Source organism: Solea senegalensis, unplaced genomic scaffold (assembly GCF_019176455.1).
Source record: "Solea senegalensis isolate Sse05_10M unplaced genomic scaffold, IFAPA_SoseM_1 scf7180000013840, whole genome shotgun sequence".
NCBI classification, from domain to species: domain Eukaryota; kingdom Metazoa; phylum Chordata; class Actinopteri; order Pleuronectiformes; family Soleidae; genus Solea; species Solea senegalensis.
The window spans coordinates 128,104-150,273 of NW_025320904.1; the positions used below are offsets into that span (position 1 = coordinate 128,104).

General features: G+C 39.8%; 1 protein-coding gene across 1 annotated transcript in view; it reads right to left on the reverse strand.

The window, feature by feature from the left end:
* LOC122760637 (dynein axonemal heavy chain 11) overlaps nucleotides 1-22,102 on the reverse strand; it is a 39,512-nt gene extending 17,410 nt beyond the window's left edge. Inside the window, 53 exon segments of the mRNA XM_044015768.1 lie at nucleotides 1,526-1,687; nucleotides 2,477-2,619; nucleotides 2,740-2,863; nucleotides 3,316-3,478; nucleotides 3,887-4,080; nucleotides 4,188-4,349; nucleotides 4,431-4,670; nucleotides 5,220-5,322; nucleotides 5,458-5,623; nucleotides 5,877-6,081; nucleotides 6,679-6,852; nucleotides 7,282-7,413; nucleotides 7,515-7,665; nucleotides 7,894-8,042; nucleotides 8,351-8,478; nucleotides 8,593-8,725; nucleotides 8,828-8,905; nucleotides 8,979-9,173; nucleotides 9,252-9,344; nucleotides 9,505-9,643; nucleotides 9,726-9,842; nucleotides 9,924-10,069; nucleotides 10,176-10,332; nucleotides 10,453-10,613; nucleotides 11,182-11,313; nucleotides 11,840-12,073; nucleotides 12,153-12,305; nucleotides 12,379-12,505; nucleotides 12,597-12,688; nucleotides 12,768-12,992; nucleotides 13,453-13,575; nucleotides 14,171-14,293; nucleotides 14,392-14,550; nucleotides 14,672-14,755; nucleotides 14,872-15,030; nucleotides 15,119-15,205; nucleotides 15,288-15,404; nucleotides 16,209-16,431; nucleotides 16,518-16,687; nucleotides 16,784-17,038; nucleotides 17,248-17,580; nucleotides 18,258-18,653; nucleotides 18,750-18,854; nucleotides 19,102-19,297; nucleotides 19,405-19,520; nucleotides 19,605-19,742; nucleotides 19,828-19,944; nucleotides 20,090-20,257; nucleotides 20,337-20,558; nucleotides 20,740-20,951; nucleotides 21,074-21,173; nucleotides 21,286-21,475; nucleotides 21,914-22,102. Of these exon segments, the coding sequence (XP_043871703.1) occupies nucleotides 1,526-1,687; nucleotides 2,477-2,619; nucleotides 2,740-2,863; nucleotides 3,316-3,478; nucleotides 3,887-4,080; nucleotides 4,188-4,349; nucleotides 4,431-4,670; nucleotides 5,220-5,322; nucleotides 5,458-5,623; nucleotides 5,877-6,081; nucleotides 6,679-6,852; nucleotides 7,282-7,413; nucleotides 7,515-7,665; nucleotides 7,894-8,042; nucleotides 8,351-8,478; nucleotides 8,593-8,725; nucleotides 8,828-8,905; nucleotides 8,979-9,173; nucleotides 9,252-9,344; nucleotides 9,505-9,643; nucleotides 9,726-9,842; nucleotides 9,924-10,069; nucleotides 10,176-10,332; nucleotides 10,453-10,613; nucleotides 11,182-11,313; nucleotides 11,840-12,073; nucleotides 12,153-12,305; nucleotides 12,379-12,505; nucleotides 12,597-12,688; nucleotides 12,768-12,992; nucleotides 13,453-13,575; nucleotides 14,171-14,293; nucleotides 14,392-14,550; nucleotides 14,672-14,755; nucleotides 14,872-15,030; nucleotides 15,119-15,205; nucleotides 15,288-15,404; nucleotides 16,209-16,431; nucleotides 16,518-16,687; nucleotides 16,784-17,038; nucleotides 17,248-17,580; nucleotides 18,258-18,653; nucleotides 18,750-18,854; nucleotides 19,102-19,297; nucleotides 19,405-19,520; nucleotides 19,605-19,742; nucleotides 19,828-19,944; nucleotides 20,090-20,257; nucleotides 20,337-20,558; nucleotides 20,740-20,951; nucleotides 21,074-21,173; nucleotides 21,286-21,475; nucleotides 21,914-22,068 (8,526 nt within the window). The 5' untranslated portion in view covers nucleotides 22,069-22,102.
* Between the last annotated feature and the right edge of the window lie 68 nt (nucleotides 22,103-22,170).

A 22,170-nucleotide genomic window follows, 5' to 3' on the forward strand; every position in this document is an offset into this window, starting at 1 on the left:
CTTCAGTTGCTGCTCTACTACATCCCAACAAGGTATTCATCATATGGTGCTCAATGAGACACAGTGTCCATTACTCATACAGTTAGCGATCAATTAAAGCCAAAACAAATGAGCAAAGAATACAAGGATCAAGCCTAACCATAATTCACAAAAAGTCATTGTTAATGATCATGGGGCCAGTAGGGAAAAATCATTATTAATTAAGATCTGATATAATGGTTTTTGATAAAGCATGCTATGTTCAGTTGAGATGCGAAAGAAGTTCATATTGATTGGCCTTGGGTAACCACTATTAGTGGGCTGTGCATTTCTAACTTTAAATAAATGATCATTTCATTACTTGTATTCCTGCCTCTTTAAGAAAAAAAAACCCAATCACTAATGACTTTTAGATATAAGTTCTAATAAGTTTCAACTCTTCAAAATATTTTTGCTGATAATGCACCTTGATTTAAAGTCACACAACATTCCTTTCTCCTTCAATACAAGGTATTAATTATTAATTTTACTACTAGCCTCATACAAATAGTACTCCTATCTTTTACTAATAATAATAAAAGAGCTTAAGTTGCCTCACAGTTATTACTTAGCACTAATACAACTTCTTAAGCACTACAGCTGGCATAGCCACGAAACATTTTTCCTGCACATGGCTATCCAGACATACACACACATACACAGTGCATAGTAACAATCTGGCACATGTTCGCATATGCGATGACAATTCCTGGTGGCGACAGCTGTGCCTCCTTAGAGGGTCGTTATGTGCTTAATCACTCTTCTCTCATTAACATAAATGATCCTGGGTTGTGATCGTTCCGCTGCCATGATGGAAAACAATGATATGCCTGCACTCACAGTGAGTCTCCAGGCATGTGTTCAGCAATTTGTCAGTAACACAGCAGAAGAACTAATGATGAGGGATCTATGGAAAAGTTAATCCAGCTGCACTGTAGTAATTAAAAGGTGTTCATTAAAGTCTGGATTGGGGGGGGTATATGGCAAACCTAGGGAAATGTTGTACATCACACCCACAGATGCATCTCTGACATCTAATCCACAAAATAATCAATTCATTTAGAATTTGTCTATTAGACAGTGTTGGGCAAGTAGCTCAGGAAGTGTAATAAGTTACTTATTATATATTACTCCTTTAAAAAGTTTATCGAACTTTATTGAGTTAAAATTAGCAGCCAAACCAAACAACTGCAAACATGGCAGCTTCTCAAAGCAAAAACTGCAGTAATGTTACTTAGCTTAGTAATTGTAGTATTATTACTCTTTTGAAAATTTTAATGCCTTACACTATTCGTTGCTGGGGAAAGAAGTACTTTTACTCCAATACATTACTGAGTAATGCGTTACTGCCCAACACTGCTGTTTGAAAAAGAAAGAGATGGTGATATTAAGTACTGGGGTTCAATTACTTGAAGGTGTGCAAAAGACACAGTGGAAAGAGGCAGTAATACGACATTATGGATGCAAACTGCTGTAAAAATGCCAAAGAAGAAGAAGGAGGCCTGACCTCAATGCCTTCAATCTCTTGGATGAACCGGTGGCTGACCGACTGCAGAACATCAGTGGTCCAAGGATGGAACCAGTTGATGGTGGTGCATTGGACCAGGGCTGGGAATCGACGGGCCCTAACACGGAGGACATTGCCCACAGGAGACAAACACAATATCACCTACGAACAAAGAAACAGGGAGATGAAGTGCAGTCATGCACAAAAACATGTAGGTACAAGTGTAAGAAGAGATATATGGCCAACTGCACATGAGAAAAACAACCCAGGTCACAGAGGGGGGATCCATAACTGACAGCTCTTAGTGATCCCATTTTCATCACACTGGCATGTGGACAGACAGGCAGCCACATTCCCAGTTGGCTGGAGCAGATGGTGACACCACCAGAGGCCCTGGTGCATAGACTAGCGAGACGACATATGTGTGTACTGAGAGGGGACTTCCCTTCCTCTTAACCCCCACTTGTTAATTCAGCTTGTCAAACATATGTAATAAAATGACACAGCAGCTGTGCCTTTAATTTTCTAGCTCAAACATGTTGCATGAGATCAAGATTTTCTCATTAATTTCTTGTTGTGAATGTCAGCTGTAATGGCACATTCAAGTGCCAACCAAAATAATGTCTTCCTCAGTGTAGTACTGTAGCAGTTCACTGTGGCAGTTTTTGCAATCTACTTGCTCAACCACTCCATTTTAAAGAACATCATTTTACCACATTTTTTACGAAACCATATAAAGCCCATATTTTTCTTTCACAAACTCACGCTGAGACGTCTTATAAAAACAAAGTTCCACTCTGTAATGGCACAATTTTAATGAAAAGCAGCTCATATAGTTATCGTCATGATAGTAGAGCATTGAACAACTTGTTCAGACAAAAATTAGAAGCCCAATCACAGAACAGACTAATGGATAACACACGGGAGTAGAAGCAATTTAAACAATCAGACCTTGAGCTGCAGTTGGACTCTTTCAGTGAAAAACCTCCAGCAGTTCTCCCTGTTGTCCAGCAGTCCTAGGGCTCTGACCTCAGGTCTTACACTAGACACGATGCCTTCAATCTCCTCCTCACTGAAAAGCACTGGGATTTCTCCTGAAAGGACAACCATAGACAATTAAAAACATTTAATAAAAGATATATACTGTATGAGCAATGTTCATTGGGCAACACAGGTGAAAAACAGTAGAATGGTAAATGGAGATTGGGTCTGACCCGATGCCAGTAGGTCATTAATAATGACCAGGAACCGCTCATCGGGTATCTGTGCGTCAGTCAGGAGCAAAGCCACGCGCTGGTTCTTCACTCCAGTCTTCAGAAACAAACCTGTCAGATCCATCTAAATACAACCACAAATGGCATAAATCAACACCAATGCTGTTCACACATTAGATATTATAAATTGCCCAACTATTATTAATAGGATAGGACAACTCCTATGGTAATGCTTTGATAACAGGCTAAGAAATGTTTAAATTGACAAGCTGAATTCATCAATAATATATTGAAATATTACCCAGTGGCTTTTAATAGTATCTGACAATTATTTCCTGCATCAATAGAGAAGATGAGCAAAAGAGTTTCATCAATATTCTGTAAGATGCCTGAAAGAACCAGAGAGGTCTAGATACTATTTTTTAGATAACTTGATTAAAGTGAATTATTTACATTGGCATAACAACACTGTATACTTAAAACCTTGTCTGGGGATTGGAACTACCAGCAGGTCACTTTATAGATTTTAATAAAACGTGTTTTTTGGCTGTCATACATTATGGAGTCAATATTTACCTTGAGGTGCTGGATGGTATAACCTTTACTTAGAGTGATTTGGAAGACTTCCACAGAAGATATGTATGCAGCTAGACGAGTCAGGCTCTGCTTCCCACTGCCCCCGACCCCAACCAGTAAGCCATGACCCCGCGGAGACTCCAGGATGCGACTGATGCGACAGCTGGTCACAAAAAATGCATGTTTCCTTCCAAACAATAAACTCAGCACAGAATGTCTTTTAACAAGTCTAGTCTAGTGTGTAACATTAAGGGTTTTATTGGCAAAAAAAATGAAATATGCTACAAATAAGTATGTTTGTTTCAGCCTATAATCACATTATAATAAAAAAATATCTGGTTTATGTAGCTTAAAATTAGCCTTTTCTGTGTTGTTTAGGCGAGGGCCTTGATTTATAGAGGCTACCATCATGCTCTGCTGTGCTTCTGCAGCCACCCAAACAGACGCACTAGCCAGAGCAGCCAATGAAGAAGAACAACATGTCACTAATTCTTACACATTGGACCTATAAATTTATAAAAGAACATACTCTAACTTTGCTGTGATTAATATGTGAGCTGGCTATACTTACACATGTTGCATGGCATCTTCAAAAAGCACCAGATTCATGGCAGGATTAAGCTCATTGTAGCTCTCCAGTGCATCTGTAAGGACTGTCCTGAGCACAGCCCAGTCTGTGACAGGGGCATAGGAAGCTCCCTCTTCCGTCTGGGAAAAGTGGCAATAGAGGAGAGGCTGCTTTGTGACTTCTTTGTATACCATACCCTGGACAAAGACAAGCATAACAAAGTACTCTTTCAGTCAGTATTGTTATCTAAAGGTTAAGAACAGCAACTGGCAATTACCATTGTTTAACAGAATCTGTATGACACCTCAAAGCATTCATGCACAGTCTCCATCTGGACCCTCCGGAATGACTGCAGGTCCTTGTCATCTACCAGTCTGTCTGAGTACACTCTGCAGGACTCGTGGAGCCACAGCAGTGCCAGGTCAGTGCTGTTTCTCACACTTTCTGGTCCAGCAAAGAGAATTCCCTAAAACACACAGGCATATGAAAAAATATTTCATATTTCATTCATGGTTCAATTGTAGAGCTTGCCTTCTATCAACACTACCTGAAAGACACTGGACAAATCTCGTAGATTAAATGTATAGTGAAATTTGATTGCTGTGGGCAGAAAGCTGTGAACCATCCTCTTATGAAGACTGATGGCAGCATGGACAACAGTCGCCGCGCTCCTCTGAACCTCTGCACTGAAAAGCTGCTGCTTTAGGTGAGTGCAGAGAATCTGACTGAAGATCGACAGCTGAGCCTCAGATGAAGGAAAGTTCACTGCAAACACTGAGAAATGTCTCTGTGGAGAGAACAGGCACAAGCACATTTTTGTCCATAAGCATGCAGTTTTAACTGTCAAAGGATGTTAGTGTCAGAATGACTATAATCAACCCCCGGAAAATTCAAATACAGAATATTTTGCAGTAAAAGCTATTTATTTGAAAATACATATATACAACAGACATGGTATTTGGTACAGCATTAAAAAAAATACAGACCCTCGTCATGCCAACACTTCAGTATAAAATATTGCATTGAAATCTGTTGCATGATTAATTTATTATACTTTGGTTTTCCTTGTGACACTATAGTGGTTGAAAAATTCTTCTTCTTCATGCCTTTACTTCGAGATTAAGACTTGCTGTGACAACACACTGAAGACTCAGGACAATTTAGGACAACGAAATTCACACATTATCTTAAGATATTACATTTATCTTAAGTTAAACTATGATTCAAACTTTGAAATGTTTTAAAAGTAAACCTGTCACCGAGTTGGAAAATAAATTATGCTGATATGCTTTATTGATATAAATAAAGTAAAATTATGTTGGTAAAGGTAACATACCTGTAGTCTGGGGTTGATATTGAAGCTCCCAGCTGTTGGATTCATACAGGCAACATACTGGGTGTTGTGTATTTCTTTAAGGGTCAGTTTCTGTCTGTTGTACCTACAGACAGCATAGAAGAGAAGAAAGTTTTGGTTTTAAGAACAAAACCTACTATATCTTGGTAAAATGTTTTATGCTGTGGCATCAGACATACACAGACACACATCTGGTACTAAATGGGTGGGATATTCTCACCAGTGACCATAGTCCAGATGTTGTCGTATAAGGGTATGAGGCTGCACTGTTCCAAAACTGTCCACAGCTGGCAGATTCATATCATCTAAAAAATAAACCAGCTTTTTGTTGCCTACAGGAGAGTAGCTTCTACCAGCTCTTTTCTCCAATGGTTGCTCCAGGATCCCTACAAGAGAAACAAAAAACTCATAATCCACACAGTTACCTCACACATTCAAAATGGTGACAACAAGAGCTTGCAACAAAATCTTTACATAGTCAAACCAACATTGGAAAGGATGGAATCTCATTGCACGCATACTGTACTTGAGGTTACATTTTCTTTCCCTCCACCCTTTCAAGCTAAAAATTACCAGCAGATGGAGCTACAGTTCACTTGATATACTACCACAGAGCAATCAAACCCCCCCCCCACTCACCCTGGAGCATAAGGGAGGAAGTGTAATAGTTGAAGGGTACTTTTGTGGTCATGTAACTCTCTGGCAGAGAGTCTAACTTGTTCCTGACAAGAGCAGTCTTTCCCACTCCTGCATTACCCACAAGCATCATTGGCTGTCTCCTCTCCAGCAACAAGTCCATGAAGTACCGAAGACGCACAGTCTCTGCTGTGTGTACCAGAACAGCCTGCAATCATAGAAACAGCAGGAAGACACAGAACAGAAACATACATGGTTATTATGCCTTTCTTTGAGTGTGATTTATTGACAGACATGTGTTCAGTGAATTGTATGTGATTTATAATTTCTTGTATTTCCCCAGTAGACCACAACTATTCTGTCATAATAGCATCATTTGCTCAGAACAAAACCCCACTAATTATGTCTCAGCAAGAGCCTTTGGAGCATTCACAGCTGTACGCAGGAGCATAAAGAAAGACAATAGAGCGTGGGTGATAGCATGAGCCTTGTTGCTCATGCTTTCACCCCCACACAGTCTGGTATGGGGTGAAGTAGATGGTAATCAGACACAGTGGCAAGCCTATCATCCACTCTAACAACCCAGCCATAACCTCATGACGTGACTTTACCCTCTCTTATTATGTTCACTGAAGCATACATAGATTTTTAATATGATTGCATTGTTCATTTTTGCTTATTTTTCTAAGAAGGCTGCTTCTTGTACATGTTTGTGTGGTTATCTGTCAAACTGCTTTGAAAAGTTTGTGTTTCTGGCGTTACATGAAGGCTGCTACTCTTTCATAGCGACATAATATGTTCCCACCTGTAATGGTGTATAAGTTTCCATTTCAAACGGAGGGACAGTATCACTCCAGGGCAGGAATCGTCTGCTTTGAGGGTCCAGGTAGTAGTCAAACACTGTCCCCTGTGCTGGAAGCTTCACAGTATTCATTTCTTTGGTCCACCAGTAACTGAACTCTACCCGGTAATCACAGAGCTGGTCAAATCATCAAAAGACATAAAATGATGCATTAATTCATATGATTTCAATGGCAATGAGCAACCCCACCATTAGCCCAAATGAGTGACAGTGTTATGTGCTTTATTCTTGGACACTTGACATTTGTGATTTGCTTCTAAGTAAAAGGTGCCATGCAGAATCACCCATCAAACCTTGTAGAAGAAGGCAGTGAAAAGAGCAAAGAATAACAGGAGTTACCAAGTGGTGATTTGTCCAGGTCCATCATTTTACACAGGTATGAGCACCCAAGATATAAAGCCTAGATTTTATTATCTTTATTAGGATGTAAAAATATTTGTGCCAATATACCCTTATTGTTTCTCTATACTGCATGAGTTTAAATGTAAAAGCAAATTCAATTCTTGAACCATAGGTTCATGCACTAGAATTTAAACAACATAATACCTGATCTTGACACAAGGCCCCACCAAAAGCCCAGATACAGGCAAAGGTGAAATATGTCTCATAGAGCTCACGTGGAGAGTCAGATGGGATATTTCCTGGTGTTAGAAGGCAGTCAAGCAAAGTGCAGAGTGTCTGAACAAGAAGAAAAATCATTAGTTCAGAGTGACTTTTTTTTCTTAATTGGCATACAAATGGAGACATAAAAACACTGTGCATGACTGTGTGTTTTCTACCTGCACCATAGAGTTCTCTGGGATGGGAATTATGGTCTTGAAGTTGTTTCTAATTTTTTCTAGACAGCGAGGAACATATTTTTCAAACAGTATAGTGAGGTGGGCCCTCTCTGTAAGCCTTTCTCGTTGGTCAATCCAGCTGGCAACATAGCTGAGAAATGATACAAGGAATCATATTATGCTCATCTGATCTGATCATGATCTGAATCGATTTCTCTTATCTATCGAGTAGAAGAAATATACACAAATGCAATATATACTCAGTATAGTGTCACAATGACAGCCCACAACACAGGTAGAGATGATACCACATAACAGAATTTAATTTAAACACCAAAACTCTTTTAGTATTATGTGGAATAAAAATACTGCAACTCACGGATTCCAGCCCAGGTCTTGTTGGTTAACATAAAGGATTCCTGCTCTGGACACGGTGGCAGGAGTGGCTGTTTTTAAGTGACTTATTTCAAACAGCAGTCGCATAGAAGAGGTAAGTGGCACACGTTCATTACTAGCCAGAGTCAGGACCTGAAGAAAAACATTACAAAGTGTTGTCATTTAGGTTATATAATCTAAATCTAAATTTTCAAAATGGAATCAACCCAAATGATGAAGTTAACACCTCCATATCTCATCAGGCTTGGTAGACTTGTTTTAAAATATTTCAAAGGCAAAAGATAACTGTGTGTGACATGATTAATTGCGCTGGAAAAAATAGGACTCGCACTCCAGGAAGTGATTATTAAAGGAGGGGTAACAAAACATCTTTTTCTATCTATACCACCTTAGTTGCTATATGTTGCACGATAGTGTATGAGTGAACAGGAGGGAGGAACCTTGTTGTCATCCATCACTGTGTTGAGTGATTCAATCCACATTGGATCAATGTCTCCATCCAACACAATCCACTTAGGTCCTAGGTGGGAGATGTTTGCCTGCTCTCGCATCAGCAATGAAAGCAAACCTTACACACAGATTGTGGAACACACATAACAACATCTGTTAATACCCATTATGATTTAGAGCAGATTACGTTCAAATATTGTGACTCTTGTTTAAAAACCATTACTTTGCTTACCATCTTTCCATTCTCGAGTTCCAGGATGGATGAAGCCAAACAATTCATCTCTGTCGACCGCCTTAGGATTGAGATCATTCCACACAGGCTTCCTCTTTAAGTTTGCATATGTTTTATGAAGTACTCTCAATATCTGTTAAAAATATAAACTTGATATTTGACATCTGCCTTATAAAATGAAATTGATCGTTTACTTTCAAAATGTCTCAGGGAATAAATATGTAAGCAATCTAACCTGGCTTTTCCCAGTTCCTGCATTTCCAACAACAAAGACAGAATGACGCACTGATAGAAGTTCCTCCAACTGTACCACCTGAAAAAACATAGCTGTTCAGTTAAACATTCCTTCTTTCTTATTCAAAGCACTGGTGTTTATCAAATCTTACCTTTAGGATGAATGGCTCCTCAGGCTGGAGTCGCAGCTCCAGTGTGGTCTTTCGGATGGCATTTTCAAATTCATAGCTCCTCTCTCTCTCCACCTCCAGACCTGGGAACAGGTCACCAAGAAGTCCCAAGAAGATAGTGACATCCTCAGTGACAATTTTAGGCATATTGAAGTCCCTCAGAGCACGCATCAGCACCTGTATATTAGAGTGCACTTATGTAAGACAATGTTTCTTCATATTGGAGCTGTGAAGTGACACAAGCATGAAAGTAACCTGATCCTCTGGTCTAGTCTTGTCTCTTCGTCTCAGTGTCCCTGCCACAAGAAGAACTGACTTGACAGCACGCAAACCCCAATCATAGTGGTCCTAACAGAAAAAAGACTGTAAAGCTGTGGACTTTCACCATAAATCATGTCATACAAAGTACTAGAAGAAATTGAAAACTGAGCTCGTGAGGTACAGCTGAAATGATTCATTGTTGATGTATTAAGAAATGTAGCAATGCTAATGAAAACACTTCCCCTACCTGCCTGGAGAGCAGTTCTTTACAGAGGGTGTACAGAGTGATGAACTTCCGGGCTAAAAGCTTTGCACCACGAAAGCCCTCTGCCACCAACATTATCTCACAGATAAGCTCAGTGTCAGGCACCACCATGGCACAGGGTCTATAGACACAGACAATTCAGACAATGAAATCCATGTTGAATGAAAACACAGAGTTGGATAAGTAGCTGTATCTTTTTCCACCTGAAAAGAGCCTTGAGGTTCTCAGGTAGCTCTGTTCTGCCTGCATATCCCGGGTTCATGGTGATAAAAATCCCCACAGAGGGCTTTATGACAATGTCTTTGTCCAGAAACAGGAACCTGTGCGGTTTCAAAATGTGTTGTTAATGTGTATGCTGTTACAAAATTTAACAGTGCAAGCAATAAACTTCCCTTTCTTACCTTTTCTTTTTTGAGCGAATGGCGTCCTGTATTGTTTTGACCTGCACTGCTACGACTGACAGAACATCCACAGCGATACGGTTGAACTCATCAAAGCAGCCCCATGCTCCAGTCTGGGCCAGACCCTTGTAGATATTTCCAATTGACTGAACATTTAAAAAAAAAAGATACGATGTCTACTTACTGAACCATCTAATCAAGACCTGAACTCAGTGAAATAAATCATTAAAAAGTGGCTGTTGAATTTCCAACCTTGTAGTCCATCTGTTCAGAACAATTGAAGATGTATACCATGATGCCCAAAGCCCTACCAAGATCCTTGGTGGTCTCAGTCTTCCCTGTTCCAGCTGGGCCTGCTGGGGCTCCACTCATGGTCAGATGGAGTGACTGAGTCAAAGTAATGTAGCACCTACACTTGGCAATACCCACAGAGAAACACACACATGCAGGTTACGAATACTGGATTTCAGTAAATGTGCTCAAATATTACACACATGCTGAAAACTGATACACAGAATAACAGAGTTACCGGTCTGTGAGAGGAGTGATGACGAGACGTGGCGTATTCCCAAGATACTCATAAGAGTAAAGGAACTGAGCATCGCAGATGTTAACATAGCAGTGGCGCTGCTGCTCATTCCAGCAATGCCGAAGCTGGGAGAGCCACTGGAAGGCCTGTGAGGTGGTAACCTGTAAACACAGACAGCTGCTATAAAACGATATCAAAGCGACTATCCATCACCATAGACCCAGAACATGTGCGAATCTAATTGTGGTTAAAGTAATGATTTTAACTACTGAATATTGACTATTTTACAATTCAGATTTATTTTTCATATTAGATTAATTATTTAGACTGAGTTTGAGAAACCTTATATCTCTTATGGCTGCCACACAACATCGTTAATTTGATACTCATCACTACTTGTAGCATTAGCAAGATTAGATACTCATTTGCACTAGTATTGATACCAACAGTGCAATTGTCTGTAAAGTGACCAGTGTCATCATTCTTATTCATTAAGTTTCTCTTATAATGCCAGATTTAAGATGAGAAAAGTTGACCAGCAACAAGACAAACACTGGCGGCCTAATTTACTGACTCTTTTTGATCAGCAAGGAAAATATGGTGCCAAGTCACCAGAAGCACATACAAGAAATGTTTACATTTAAATGATATTGTATTTTTTTGTATCTCAGACAACTTAAAATGTGTTGGAGGGTTAGGGTATACAACGATTATGGAAGTTGTGTTAACCTTTAGCCTAATGAGGTTGGTGACCACATCTCTAGCATGGACATCAATCGTGCATATCGTCATGATCTTCTGTCTGTTGCTCCAGCTCAGCTCTCCCAGTAGCAAGCTAATCAATGAGTTGAGCTGAGAAACCTGAAACATTAAAGAAAAACTGATTCAGGAACTATACATGTGTAATATCATGACTCAATTGGGAATAACACAACACAACAACTAACAGAGAGATGCAATATAAACATGGACCTTGCAGAAAATGTGACAGACACAGTGGTGTAAAATAATCAAGGACTGGGACTAAAACATCAGTAGCTGTCTTGCATTTGTCACTGGGCCTGTATAACAGCAGATCCAATCAGTACAGTGCACCGGGTTGAAGGGTGAGAGAGATTATTCAAACAGCAGCCAAGGACATGTTAACCTAAAAAGTGCTGATGAACTGTCAAGAATGATAATACCACCACAAGGCTACACAAAGCTCTCGTCTCATATGTGTACAGGATAGATGTGTGTGTTTGGGCATGAACAATTATCTTCCTATTGCTTTGAAGACCAATTTTGGTTCTAAACCATCTCGTTTGAATGCTAAAATCAAGGTTAAGGACTTGATTTGAATTGATTTTATCGTTGATGTTAGGGTAGGAGGCTGGGCTGTGCAAACCTGTTTCTTGTTGTAGTCCTTTAGTGCAGAATCATAGCCTTCCTCCAGCCTTTTAAATACAAGCTCCATATCGTTGCTCCACCAGATCTGGGATCCAGTGAGAGCCACTTGAGCAGGGAAGTCAAGAATCCACTGTTCTCTGGGCTTGTCCTCATACACAGACACCGCTTCAGAGAGGTGACACCTAACATTGTCCTTCATAGACTCTTCAAGACATGTAAGCCATGCTTCCACCTAAAAAAGAGTATTCCAACCATAAATTCATAATAATTAAAGTTATCTGAAAACTATGAATGTATGTGTAGAGTCTTACTGGTCCATAACAGCGACATTCAGTCTGGAATTGGACATATTCCCTCTCTCTGCTGTACATTCCCACGGCGTGTTTAGGGTTGTCCAAATGTTGACTCTCTGCAAACTCCAGATCTGACATGTTGTCAAACAACTTTGAGAGGTGGACAACTGCCTGCGAAAAAAATGGCAAATGTAATAACAATAGAGATACAACATATACAATGGGCTATTTGCCATCTGTGCACCTCTTTGGGACGACTTCCTTTAGAGAGGATGTCAAACAGGTCTGCAGATGAAATAAAGTAGAATCGTGGAAAGGCTAGCCTCTTTGTCTCCAAGTATTCAGCAAGAGCTTTTTCACACAGTGACAGCCTGTGAGAAAGAAGATACCAGAAGAGCAGTTATAAAACCTTTGAACTGAAAACAGTGTCGTTCAAAGTCAGATATCAAACTAAGCATTGACCTTTTTTGTAGATCTTCCAACTTCTCAAATAGATGAGGTTTGTTGGTGGCCTCAATAACATTCTTGGTTTTGGCACTGTCCAACATTAGTTCCTAAATGAAAACAGTTGTTCAATATTTTGAGCATGAGAGAATTTACAATCCTGCTTGACTGGTATGTGTTAGTGCAGACCTTGAATTCTCTGTCAATGACTTGGAACCTGTGTGCATCTGTGGGCAGCTGTTGGCAGATGTCATCACAGCCTTTAAAGATGCTTTCCAGGTAAGTCCATGTCCTTTGGACCCCCATCCAAACCATTAGCACAGAGTCAGCCACAGTTAGCTGCTTTTGTAGTTCCAACACCTGGATCAGGAAGTGATTTACATGCTTGCTCTGAAAGACACTCTGAAGCTGTACCTTGAGGATGAGAACATAGAAACATTAACACATATTTTCTTAAGGTTTTGGTCTGAAGCAAAACTCAAACAAAACTAACACCTGATTGGAGATATTTCTTGATTTCCAGACATCATAACATGTGTCAGTTTAATTTCCACCCACATTCAACCTCATTAGCATGTCATGCAATAAAAAAGTGTGGGATGTAACAGTCTTTTTATACAAAGATAGACACACTAAAGTGTCATGATTTCTAATTGCTGGCTATAACCCCTTTGGTCCGATACATCTGCTGTACAAGTACAAAGACTGCCACAGTGCAACAATGGCAGCAATAAATCTAGGGGACTCAATAGGGACCTCTCTCCCCACAGCTGTGCTGTTTGACAGTCAATGGGGCCTCTCCTTCTGAACTCTCATCTCTATTCACTATCAGTGCCTCTCACAGACAGTCATGTTCAGTGACCTGGATATTTACCTGATGATCCTCAAGAGTTTCAATAAGCTCCTCATCACATTTAAGAAGAGGCACGGAGGTATGGTAATGATCTTCATATGAAAGCTCCATTGATGCCCACCTTTCACTGATTTCTGTCACAACCTGAAATGTAAATAATGGAAAGTACAATGATATCAATTCAGATGAATACTGTATTTCATCTGATATTCATCTGCAGTATTTTAAGTGAACTGTATTTAATTTAATATTGTGCAGAATTTAAATGTTGACAGAGACGTTGTTCCTGGAATCTGTTGGAGCCACTTTAGAGGTTACAGCTCCTAGTGCTCCTGTCATCACTGGGACCACAGTTACCTTTACTCCCCACATCTTCTCTCGCTCCCTTGGTATTGCTCAAGCTTCCCGTGTTCCTACTTCTTGATGTTTCTCTTTCGCTTGGGATTGCAACAACTATCATTACTGCCCTCTTCTGCTGCTTATCAACAACCACTATGTCCGGTTGATAAGCCACCAACAGTTTGTCTGTCTGGATCTGTAAGTCCTATAGACTATAAACCCAACCCAAAGTGAAGCTAAACACAATTCAGGTGGCTTTCTTAGTTTCATGTTACTATCCAACACCCACATTTTGTAACCTTAACCTAAGCCACATTTAAGATCTTTTTAGATCATGCATTTAGTTAGTTAAATTAAAATTAATACCAATGTGTTTGACCATTTATAAGTAAACAAGAACCTTCTCAATGGCCACTTCTTTGACTGCCTTATCCACTATATTGCGAACTTCATCTTCGAACAAATGGAGCTGCAGCGCCAAGAGGTCTTCCAAGGTGGTAGTGTCAGTGACAGTGATGTTCATCTGTTTAAAAAGAATTACAGTAAAATGCAAAGTAAGTTCTGTCCCGTAGGAAAACAAGGGTTCTCGAGCAAGACCTCTACTGTGAGTACTGAATGCACCTGTGTTGTTCCAGTTAGCTGCATCCAGTGGCGCTCTCGTATTGCCAGGTTCTGTAGATAACTCACAGCACGCAGTGATGTCAACAGGTTCTTTACGTAAAGGTCTAGCCCAGAATACACATCCCATACACGAGCCTCCTTGTCAAGCTTCCGTATGTCCTACACAAACAGAAGGCAGGTAAACGTAATGATTTATTAGGGGCAACTGTGACAAACGGTACTTGACAGTAAGACAGCAGGAGAGATGTGTGATGTGATGTAGCACTGTTGGTGACCTCACCTTGGCAAACCCCCTCAATTCGGCATCCATCTGTTCCACGTTTATCTCCCTCCATTTGGTCATTGTCCAGTTTTTCACACTGTTCTGTAAAGATAAAGTTGCATACAGACCGGGGTCAGAGGACTTAATGGGTAAATTTAGTTCTTTAAATTAAATTTAGATAGTTATTAAGCTGGATTCACTTCAAATTAAGCTACTACCTGCACAAATATGACAATGTCCCACAGCTCTTTGAGGATGGTGATTTCTCTCCTGCAGAGCTTAATGTCTCTATAGTCAGGAATAATAACATCAAATAGATTTGTGGCCTTCTGGAGCTCTGCTACTTCCTTCTCCATGTCTCGAATTGCTTTTTCAGACTTGGAAACAACACATGAAAACTGTTATCCATACAGAACATTCTGTTGTCGTTTTTATGCTATAATCAAGCAATTGCTATATTCCTACTTTCTCCAAACTGATGTAGGGATACACTGCAATGTAACCAAAGGGTGCTGTTGCTCTGAACATCTCCCTGAATTCAGTTTGTTTAACCTAAAACATAAAAAAGTACATTTAGATCAAACACGTGCACATGTAATTTCCCTGAAAATAAGAGCAAAGAGTGACAGGTCACCTCAAATGCCATGCATCGTCTGCGTAAAACCATCACTTCCGCATTCTGCATGGGAGCCACCTCATGCCTCACTTTAATGGTTAGTTTCTTAGCAGCACACCATTTCTCAGGGAGCTCCTATGGACAAAATTGGTTTGCATGGCCACAAAAAATAAATACACAGCATTAAGATTATTAGCCTCCAAATTATGTATCTGTTGTTAGTAAAAGAGTTAAAGCTCCAGTGTGGAACCTCTATTGCCCTCTGTGGATTTCTGAGTAATTACCAAAACAGTCTGCGGTCTCTTTGACCCTCCCTAACCAACACTCTCTCTCAGTCACTCACACACACACTCACAGAGAGAGAGAGAGAGAGACAGAGACAGAGACAGAGAGAGAGAGTGAGGTAGGTTATGTGTTGTATACAGTATCGTAAGTGTAGCTGGTGGTAGAAACAGCAGCAGTTGTGGCACACAGTCAGGCAGTTGTTCAGCCAGCGTTCAACTGCTGTTGGCCGATTACAGATTTTCAATATTGCACATTCATCAAAAGCCAAAGTGATTAAAATATGGCTGTGAAGTCCTACAGATTATCCAGGTACATTTTTAGCTGTAGAATTTCTGAAACGTTTCATGGGCACTTCTTTGTGTTTCCAGCCATAGTTCTGATGTATGAACCTGTTTTGATTTACTCAAACATGTTTCTTCCAACTCACCTACTTAGTCATGACATAAAAAGCATTAATCTGTGTGCAGAATGGGAATGTCACAACAAACACAAACATAAAAAAACTACAATTCTCAGAGAGAATCATGAAAACACAGAGAGTATTGTGTGAACTCATTTGACAATGTTTGAATATAACAGACATTTGTTTATGTTTAAATGTTATGCATTTAAACCTTTAAGTAAAGAGTACCAACAATGAATTATTTTTCTTACCTCCATCTGGGAGTAGACGTGTTCTGGTATGGCCACACCGTATCGTTCTAGGAGTACTATTGTGTCTTTAAGAGGCTCAAACATCTTGTCTGTGGCTGTTAGTCTGTCTCTGACAGCCAGCAAGTGACTCATAACTTCCACCAGACCACAATGGTTTCCTTTAGATACAGGATGATTTAACCCTTCAACAGTGTCTCGAATGAACATTTGCAGCTCATCGAGACTGAGTGGGAAAGAACACACAGTGAGGACAACCGCTAATATTATAATGAAGCCTGTATTTAATAGCCATGCAGAACTGAATTTTACCTCTGTGTGACGTATGTGAGAAGGTGCTCTTTGAAAAGCCAACTCCACTTCATAACAGAGTTAAGGAGGCTGACTTTAAAGAACTTGATGTCCACCCGAAACCATCCATCAAAGACTCTGAAATCCTCAAGCTTGGAAATCTCTATGTAGAGATCCTCAAAGCAATCGATCTGTAAAAATAAGACCGCAGTGGGGGAAAACAATTAGGGCAGCTGCCATATATGGAAAAATGTGATGCATGATTTCATGAAAGCCTTCTGTTTTACCTGTTTTTTGAAGTTATCGATTGTGGGAGGGCTCTCAGGGAGCACATCTGCTCCGTGAGCCTCTGTCTCTTCATCTGTAAGTGGACGTCCATACAGGAGAAACAAGCTGAGAAACTCAGCACTGTCATCTTTCCACAGATGCGTGTAGCAGTCAAACTTTCCCTGGTAAATTACTGCTTTCCTCAGAACATTTTCCACGCGCTCCATTATTTCTTGTCTCAGGTCCAACAAATCTTGCATGTCATCCATTACATCCTGTAAGAGTAAGATTACATAAAATATAACACCTGGAGTGTCTACTATTATTACAGGAATACAATGTAAAGATTTCACAAAGTTTTATCCATCACAATAGGAGTTTTTTGGTCAATACAAAACACTTGCACTTTAGACAATGTACAGACTGATTAACACAAAATGTATTGTATGTATGTGTTGTTATTTGTCTTGCATGTTTCAAGTACCTGGTAACTCTCCATGCACAGGTGATCAGCCACTCTTTTCACATTCACTGATGTCTTGTATATGTCTCTGACCAGTCCTTCTATCAGTTCATAGAGGCCGTCCCCTGCATCTCGCTCCAGTGAGGGATGGAAAACCACTCGGGAGCCATTCAGCATCAACTGAGCCTCAAAGAGAGGAGCCTGGTTTGACCGAGACTCCATGTTGTCAACAAAAAACTGAAGAGAGCTACTGATGTAGCTGTAAAGCCCCTCCACCACCATCTCGTCCACATATTCCAGGTATGACTGCCACATCTCTGAAGCTGGGTCAGCATGAAAAAGGACCATATTCTCCTGAAGATGTTGTAGGATATTGGAGAGAAGGTTTGCACAAAACTGTTAATAATTCGAATAATTTTCAGAATAAGTAGGTGATATTCAATAAGAAGATCAGAATCAGAAAAAAAACCCATAAAGAACAGACAGGTGGTCTTTAGTGAGGCAGGGAAAAATACACACAAACAAAATTCCTGAGGTCCTGCTAGACACTAACACTGCACATCAAAAAAACAAAAGGAATCTTTGCAGTCCTGCATAGGGTACAACTTGCATCAACTGCTGCAATGTCTCAGTGCAAGTCTTCATCAGGTGAAGCATTATTATGAATTTATTTTTCAAGCAAGAGCTCAGAAATGTTAAAAAATATAAATGAATGATACACTGTACCTTCACTTGAAGACAGAGTCCCTTATTATTTTCTCCACAGACATTTTGCTGAACCTCAATACAAATTTGATTTTCACTTATTCTATCATACCTGTATTGAGTGTTTTCTCTACAAACTAGAGAAAGCACCCAGAGAAGGCAAACCTCTGCTGAGTTTCTCACAGTGTCAAAACACCTTTTTTTCTATTTCTTTTTTAATTATGAAAAAAAAAATATCACCGGTTTTGACACGATGCACCAAGTATTGTATAAAAAAATCTATAATGCACAAGAGTGAATATTATTATAAATGTAGCCATATGCACCTGCACCAGCTTATGGACTGCAGCTCCGTCCTTCATTATTGCGTTGTACTTCTTATTGACACGGTCTCCTCTGTCTTCCAGTTGTATAAGTGAACCTCTCTTGTTGTCTTTTCTACAAAACATGGCTTGTTTGCGCCATTCTTTCATGAGAGACTGAATGGCTTCACAGTTATCCTTGACTTTACAGACTCGACCTGCAAGGTCTTGGACCAGATCTTTTGTAGTGCTGATGAAGCTCCCACAGTCCAGGTCCTGCCATGTGAAGTCAGTCTCTGCTCTCATCAACTGCAGGTCTATAGAGTCCAGCTCAGCTCGGATTAGAGGAAGTTCTACTGCCAGCACTGTCATCTTGAGCTTGTTGTACCATTGTACTAACAGCTGCAGACTGCTCACATACTATGTGAGGAACAAGAACACATATTGGTTATGGCTTAACTCAGATAAGTATACATTAGAGTAAATTAGGCTGCAGGTAACTTGATTGTTTCTTACCTTTGTGAACATGTCACGCTTTTCAAAAACAGTAATTGCAGCTGCAGGGATCTGACCCTTACTGAGACTCTGAATGTATTTCACATCTTTTAAGACTTCAGCGAGCTGAGGAGTGAAGTAAATGGATAAATACAGTGGAAATGTGGAAATGTCTCAAGAAATGTTTAGTGTAAACAATGACAGATATATATACATATATACAGTATATATACACATATATAGTATACATACACATATACATATACATACATGTACATATATATATAAAAATACATATTTAGGCATGGGACAGCTGACCATATTAAGCAGTGACTTGCATTTGTGTTTGCAGAGACATTGATTGATTGATTACCTTTGGATTGAAGTTGACTGAGACCAGGCCAGATGTGGCATTTCTGGAGATTAGGGGCTGGTTCAGGTTGATCAAGCAAGACTGCTCTAAACCATTACACCAGTCAGTGTAAACATCATGCTCATATTGCTCCAGGAGACTCAGCATTTCCATGTACATTTTGTGGTCCTTCGCCATCTCCACGCTTCCTGCAAGCCTGGAGACAGTAAACTGTCAGTTAACTGAATCAATCTGCCAATAACTCTTTCTGGCTAACTAGCGTTGCTGATGATTGAATAATAATAAATAAGTGTTTTTACTAACATGTCAAAAAGTATTCTTAGTTTCTTCCATGGTATTTCAATGCGTTGTCTGATCATTTTTGCCCACTTCAAAGCCCCAGATGTGTGAGCCGTGTTCTTAATCAGACCTCTTTCCCGCTGTAATCCAAAAAAAGTAAAATCAATTATTTTTCTATTCATGTGTCTTGGATAGACAAAATATCAAAGTGTGACCTGTAGTACCTGATAGATCTGGGATTTAAACAGGAATTTACATTTCTCCAACTCATCTCTGAAATACTGCTGCAGCAAATGGAGGCTGGGGCTGAATATCAGTCTAATTTGTCTTCTCTCCAGGAAGGGTCCAACAATAGTTAGCAGCTTAAAGACAATAAAATAAAACAAAAGTTGTCCCACTGTTTTACTGGCACTAATCAATATCATACTGTCATCCAATCCTGCTTACTTTGGAAGCTGACTCCAGTCCTGAACAATCCTTAAAAGCCAAGCATAGAAGGCTGGCAAGGTGGCGTTCAAAGTCCACAATCCACTCTTTGAAAGCCTTATATTCATTTTCAAAATCCTGGTGACATATTTAAGAAGACAAGAGTTTACCATGCACTTTAAATGAATATATCATAAACAACTGAATTAGAATAATCTACAGTGAGTACTAACTCATAGTTAACATTTGGAATGCCAATTAAGTGATTTATAAATATTTTTACCTGAGAGTTTAAGTCAAATGGGCTGTTTTCACTGTGCTTCATCATTTGGCAGTGATTAGTAAACTCTTTATACAGCTGAGCAACACGCTCACTGTAGAGTTTCCCTTGGAGTCCACCAAATTCCAGCTTTTCCATCCTCTGAAATTCCAGCATTATTTCAAATAAGCCCTGTGAAGATAACATTGCATTGAAAAACAAACCCAACAACTTCACTGTGACACCTGAATACGAAAAAACCTCGCCTCACCTCCAGCTGTAGCATACGATTATGGAACTGGTTGAAACGTGCAAAAATCATGGCAGATGGGAAATCCCAGGGTGCATGTTTCACATGGTTGACCAACCGCTCCCTCTGGGTCTGGTAACAGCCTCTGAAACATCTGAAAACTTGGATTACTCTCTTTACCATTTGCAGACTTTCCACTGGGTCCTCTCTGAGCAGCAGATCATCAGATAGGTAGGTGGATGCCTGCAGGTTGAAATAAATGTGTATCGTTGAGTTTGCTCAAACTCACAATCATTAACCGTATTCAGAATAATAACCGAGTCTCAGAGAAGCAAAATAAAAAAGGCACATTTGAAAGCTAACTTCACATGTACTTGTAATATCGATGTAATACGTCACAGAAGTTTTAAATTAGGATTCTTACCTCTTCAATGAGCATATTGCACAGTTCCTGTAGTAACACGACAATGCGTGCTGGTCTTTGATAAGATTTACAGTTGGCCCAGATAAGGAAGAGTATGTGAAACAGTGCAGGGAGGAGAGTTTCCCAGTGAGAAAATCCTTTCTTCTTCAGCTGAGACACATGAGCATGCAGTGGCTGCAGATGGAGGTTAATGTCCTCTGCTTCTTGTAGCGCTTTTTGATTCAGACAAAATATATACAGTATTCAGACAGTATATAAATAATTACAACATAATCAATGTTAAAAAGTTTGCAAACACTCTTTCAACTTTGGGAAAGAGAGCAACTATTCTTACCCTCAAATACATTTCCAACTAGAGTCTTGATTGTTGGATGATAGCTGCTATCCATCATCTCCAACATTTTTGCCATCTTTTGAACAATTGGACTCTGAAGCTACAAGTAAAAGCAAGTGAAAGTTGCAAACACTTGGACACACAGTGGCTGTCAGAAGAGGAAAATAAATTAAACTATATTTTTAGGAGATATCAGCAGTAAAAGAGAATACCTGGTGATAAATGTTCTGTATATTGCTCATCCTGGATGCCCAAAACTTCAGCTCTACGGTGGGCCCGGGATTACAGCCTGTCATGAGTAGATCTGATGAATTCTCCTTTAAAATCTTCTGGATTAGACTGGCCCAGATGATGACCTGGGTCTCTATGGTGTGGGCCAACACCCGGTCATAGTTATTATACCTGTGAAAAGTGTGTAAATGATGATGATGATAGGAATTTTTCATATTTAAATTCACTGGTCACTTAATTAAGTCAAACTGCTTGTTACTGCATATATCTGTAATCAGCCATCTCATGGAAGCAACCAAATGCATTTACACCTGTTGAAGTTCAAGAAGACAGGTGATTAGACTTTGAATATAGTATGGTTGTTGGTGGTAGACAGGCTGTTCTGAGTATTTCAGAAACTGACGACCAACTGGGATTTCATACAGAACCATCTTTAATGTCTCTGGGGGCAAAATGCCTTGTTTATGCCAGAGGTCAGAGGAGCATGACCAAACTGGTTCAAGATGGTGAACATCGAACAAGACTTTGGGTTTAAGTAGCACAACACCACACTGGACACTTTATTATGTACACTTAGCACCTAAGTGGCTGTTTAATGTATATTCCTACATTTCAACGGAGTCGTGTAAATTTTCTATCCAGTCAGTTGCAGTTGGGAGAGGGAGGACGCTTTCCCCTAAAACCTGTCCTCGTAAGACTGACGTTTTGCTGCACATGTTCTCCACATGTCGAATTATGTCTTCAGATGTCAGATTTGGCCACATCTGGTGGTTTTTGTTGTTTGACAGCAGTGGGGCGCATACCTATGCAAAAAGAGACACAAAATGAATTCATCCAGAACTCACAAAGGCAAGCTACAAACAAAA